Raw genomic sequence first — 5,000 nt, 5'->3', positions numbered from 1 at the left:
GATGGTCTTTCTTGCGCTTTTGCCTGAGCACTGCTCCTTCCTCTTCTGCCTCCGCTCCACAGTCGTTGGGCCCTTCATCTGGACAAAGCTTTCCCTGCACCTGCATCCCTTTGTCCACTTGGATAACGCTGACCTTGCTGGCCCCCAGGCCTTTCGCCTGCTCCACCTCCCTGATGGGAGAAGGCAGAGGCGGGAAGCGCAAGGCTCCCGGGGCCGTTTGCAAGGCTCCCGCTGGGGCTGCCAGACGCTCTTGGATCTCGATAATGCCCTGGGGGGTTCGGACGGCAGCGGGCAAAACCTCCTTCTTCTTGCCCAAAGTCTGAAGCTCTGGGATCTCCTGCAGCATGCGCCTGCGCAGGGTGTCCAGGTCTTTTATCCAGAACTCTGGGCTGGGCCGTTTCTCCCGCGTCCTTCCCGGGAGGGCCGTTTTGTGCCCTGCCTGAGCCGAACGCCCGGGGGGCTTCTTCTCTGGGCTGCACTTGCGCGGCAGCTGCGACCCTCCGTCCATTTGGTCCGTGCTGTCATTGGGGGCCCTCAGGCCTTTGGGTTTTTTACCTTCCAAGAGAGACAAAGGAGAGGAGGGAGGCGCAAGGCAACCGGGGCTATTGTCGAAGCTCCTGCTGGGGCTGCCAGACGCTCTTGGATCATGGCAATGCCCTGGCGGGTTGGGACGGCAGCGGCCACGTCCTCCTGCTTCCCCAAAGCCTGAAGCTCCGGGATCTCCTGCAGCATGCGCCTGCGCAGGGAGTCCAGGTCTTTTATCCAGGCCTCTTGGCCGGCCTCGGGATGGGTCTCGGGGCGCTTCCCCCTCGGGAGGGCCGCTTTACGCCCCGTTGTCGCTGGCAGCTTCTTGCCGCCGCTCAGCTTGGGCCGCGTCCGCACCCCTTTATCCATGTCTGAAAACCTGGTGTTGGGGGTTCTGGAGCCTTTCTGCTGCCCCACTTCCCTGGAGGGAGAAGGGGGAAGGCCAAGGTGCAAGCCCTCTCCCAGTTGCTTGTCCTCGGTAAGACTGGCAGTGGGCCTCCTCCCATTCTCTCCTACCTCTTGCCCCCCAAGACCTGGGCCATCCTTTGCCAGATGGCCTTCCCTGGACCCGGGGGTGCTTCCCGGCAGAGCCTCGGGCCAGAGCGGCACAAGGTGGCCCTGCACCGCTTTGCTGCCAGGGTTTTCCAAGGGAAGGAGCAGGGGACACTCTCCTTCCAAGGAGACATGGCGGGCATTCAGCCAAGGGGAGGACTCGGCCTTTCCCTGGTCCACTTTCCCTTTCTCCTTCACAACCTTGTGGTTTCCCTGCTCCCCGTTCGGGGCGGGAGGCAGGGAGCCCGGGTGGCCCCGGTTCGGGGCCGAGGTAGCCAAGGAGCTGTCCCCAGGCCCCCCTGCTGCCGCACACAGGGGAGAGCCCTCAACAATCGGGAGCTCGCTTCCATTGGCGGCCCTGGATTGGAAGAGTTTCAGGCGGTGGGGCCTAGAGAACATTGGGACAATAAACCGTCGCTCAGGGGGACCCTTCATCACCGCAAAGATACAGAAAGAAAGAAAAAAAAACTTACGTAGTAATTCGAGCCTAGAAAGCGCAGACACTCTGGCCGATGGCGGACGCACTCGCTCTGCTTCCTCCACCAGCTGCTCCAAGTGCCTTCTGAAGCTCCAGGAGGTCTGGGGCCGGTACTTATATCCCTGGCTGTCAAGGAAGCCCCCGTAGCCTCTTGTCTCCTTCCGCGTCGGGACCAGAAAAATGGCACAGAGGGGGATGGGGAGGAATGGGATCCCGAGAGGAGGACAGGGGGAGGGCGAGCCTTCATTTTAGAGACTTCTTTCTTTCTTTCTTTCTTTCTTTTTTTATACATTATTTATTTATTTTTATTATTATTCTTTTAAAAATAGTTAACTTTTTATTGACAGAACCCATGCCTGGCTAAGTTTTTACAACATTATCCCTTGCACTGGCTTCTGTTCAGACTTTTCCCCTCTCTTCCTCCACCCCCTCCCCCAGATGGCAAGGCAGTCCTATACATGTTAAACATGTCACAGTATATGCCAGATACAATATATGTGTGCAGAACCAAACAGTTCTCTTGTTGCACAGGGAGAATTGGATTCAGAAGGTAAAAATAACCCGGGAAGAAAAACAAAAATGCAAACAGTTTACATTCATTTCCCAGTGTTCTTTCTTTGGGTGTAGCTGCTTCTGTCCATCATTCATCAATTGAAACTGAGTTAGATCTCTTTGTCAAAGAAATCCACTTCCATCAGAATACATCCTCATACAGTATGGTGGTTGAAGTGTATTATGATCTCCTGGATCTGCTCATTTCACTCAGCAACAGTTCATTTAAGTCTCTCCAAGCCTCTCTGTATTCATCCTACTGGTCATTTCTTACAGAACAATAATGTTCCATAATATCCATATACCACAATTTACCCAACCATTCTCCAGTTGATGTGTATCCATTCATTTTCCAGTTTCTAGCCACTACAAACAGGGCTGCCACAAACATTTTGGCACATACAGGTCCCTTTCCCATCTTCAGTATCTCTTTGGGATATAAGCCCAGAAGTAGCAGTGCCCGATCAAAAGGTATGCACAGTTTGACAACTTTTGGGCATAATTCCAGACTGCTCTCCAGAATGGTTGGATTCGTTCACAACTCCACCAACAATGCATCAGTGTCCTGGTTTTCCCACATCCCCTCCAACATTCCTCATCATTTTTTTCTGGTATCTTAGCCAATTTGACCAGATGGTCCTGGTAACTTGGAAAGTGAGAAAATCCACAGTGGAGAGAAAGTTTGTAGTGGTATCTCAGAGTTGTCTTAATTTGCATTTCTCTGATTAACAATGACTTGGAGCATATTTTCGTATGGCTAGGAACAGTTTCCATTTCTTCGTCTGAGAATTGTCTGTTCATATCCTTTGACCATTTATCAATTGGAGAATGGCTTGATTTCTTACAAATTAGAGTCAATTCTCTCTATATTTTGGAAATGAGGCCTTTATCAGAACCTTGGACTGTAAAAATGTTTTCCCAGTTTATTGCTTCCTTTCTAATCTTGTCTGCATTAATTTTGTTTGTACGAAAAATTTTCAATTTGATATAATCAAAATGTTCTGTTTTGTGATTAATAATTATCTCTAGTTCTTCTTTGTTCATAAATTCCTTCCTCTTCCACAGGTCTGAGAGGTAAACTCTCCTGTGCTCTTCCAATTTATTTATAACCTCATTCTTTATGCCTAGGTCATGAATCCATTTTGACCTTATCTTGGTGTATAGTGTTAAGTATGGATCAATGCCTAATTTTAGAGACTAATTTCAAGCCTCTGATGCTACTGGTACTCTTGGGCCATAGTTCACATATTGTCTACCTTTATTAGTGCCTGGAATATTAGCTACACATTTCCCAGTTTTCCATAACAGTCTATGGTTTCTTTCTTACAACAAAATACAGGAGAATTCCAAGGACTTAGAGAAGGTTGTGAGTGTCCTCGATCCAGTTGCTCCTGTACTATATACCCAGCCATTCTCCAATTGATGGGCATCCATTCATTTTCCAGTTTCTAGCCACTACAAACAGGGCTGCCACAAACATTTTGGCACATACAGGTCCCTTTCCTTTTTTTTAGTATCTCTTTGGGGTATAAGCCCAATAGAAACACTGCTGGATCAAAGGGTATGCACAGTTTGATAACTTTTTGGGCATAATTCCAGATTGTTCTCCAGAATGGTTGGATTCGTTCACAACTCCACCAACATTGAAAAAAAACTTTTAAAAATAAAATAAAATTAGAATTAATTGGAGCTTTAAAAGAAAAAAAATGTAATTAATGAAAAAATTTAGACTTCTAAATAATTGGAAGAAAAAGTGAATAATTTTAGGAAAAAAAGTTTAAATGATTATATATAAACTAAGAGATTTCAGAGTTCTACCTTTGCTGGTATTTTAAAATATTTGGCTTTTGATTTTTCAGCTAATACTTGAATTGTTTTAATATCCCTATAAAATTTGCTAACTTGCATCACAGAAGGTTAATTGTAATGGAATCAATAATAATTTAGACATTCTTAACTATTTTTTGGTAGATATTCAATCTTTAAGCAAAATGACTTATTTTACAATTTCAGATTCTCGTAGCTTTTTTTTTTTAAAGAACCTTCCTCTAATTTATTATTAGCACAGTTTTCACCAAGTCCACAGTTTAGATAAGGATAGAAAAGGACATTTTAGAACTTAAGTTCTCTAAAATTTCAAGGGAATTGTGAGTTGGTAATTTAATTATTATCTTATAGCTCTATTACTAAAAATTCCAGAATCATAATGTTTGAGATGAGGATATCTGGTTTTGAAGTGAAAATTTAGAGCTTCTACTAATTTTGAGATCTGTTTTATAATAGACTGTAGCAAGAATTTCTAAGACATTACAAATTATACGGAATCAGAGAAAAATATCTCTACTTGTGACATAATATATCTCTTATGCCAGTCCTGATGAGAGACAAGGTTCACAAAACTTTCTCCTCTCTTTACTCCAGATATTTTCTACAATCTTTGTAGATCACAGGTAAAACAAAATATGTCCTTTATTTCATATGTAGAAGAAAATGATGGCCATCTCTCAGTTGTCCCTCCACCAGTGTAAATTGGTTTTCTCAACATTCTCAATTCTATGACAAAAATAATTTCTAAAGGAGAAGGAGAATACATTTCCAGAAGGAGAGTTCAAAATAATCTGAAAGATGTGAAATACGAAAGTTCACTATTAAAGGATCCAAAAAAATTCTAGACATAATGATCCTCATTATGAAAATGATTTTTACATTTAGTGTTTCTTCTAATTTATAAGATATATGACTCTTATCCTACTGTGTCTCTCTTTGCCTCCACCTTCCATTCTCAGACATGAGGTCAGCACTAATGACTTATTGGTGGAGTGAGTATGTGCAGCAGGACTGAGGGTTTTCTGTTGAGAGGATAAAAATACTTGGAAGAAACAAAAAAGTGTGA

At 44.4% G+C, this 5,000-nt stretch overlaps 3 protein-coding genes across 6 annotated transcripts in view; 1 reads left to right on the top strand and 2 right to left on the bottom strand.

Moving 5' to 3' along the window:
- The window catches only part of LOC127557646 (uncharacterized), a 370,654-nt gene extending 367,929 nt beyond the window's left edge, over positions 1–2,725 (bottom strand). Inside the window, exon 1 of the mRNA XM_051990957.1 lies at positions 1,846–2,725. The gene's annotated coding sequence lies outside the window, so the exon portion shown is untranslated. The remainder of the gene's footprint in view (positions 1–1,845) is intronic.
- LOC127557645 (uncharacterized) overlaps positions 1–5,000 on the top strand; it is a 73,495-nt gene that overhangs the window by 38,945 nt on the left and 29,550 nt on the right. The window lies entirely within an intron of this gene.
- Positions 520–5,000, bottom strand: part of LOC127556671 (uncharacterized) — a 122,599-nt gene continuing 118,118 nt past the window's right edge. For 3 of the 4 annotated variants that reach the window (XM_051989960.1, XM_051989959.1, XM_051989957.1), the window contains exon 2: positions 535–1,058. In XM_051989960.1, the coding sequence (XP_051845920.1) occupies positions 535–1,058 (524 nt within the window). Of the gene's footprint in view, positions 1,059–5,000 lie in introns of all 4 variants that reach the window. The other variant, XM_051989958.1, reaches the window with a different exon arrangement.

This window comes from Antechinus flavipes, chromosome 3 (genome assembly GCF_016432865.1).
Source record: "Antechinus flavipes isolate AdamAnt ecotype Samford, QLD, Australia chromosome 3, AdamAnt_v2, whole genome shotgun sequence".
In the NCBI taxonomy this organism is placed as follows: Eukaryota; Metazoa; Chordata; class Mammalia; order Dasyuromorphia; family Dasyuridae; genus Antechinus; species Antechinus flavipes.
Note: the sequence above shows the minus strand (reverse complement) of the source record. Positions and strands in the feature narration are given on the sequence as shown.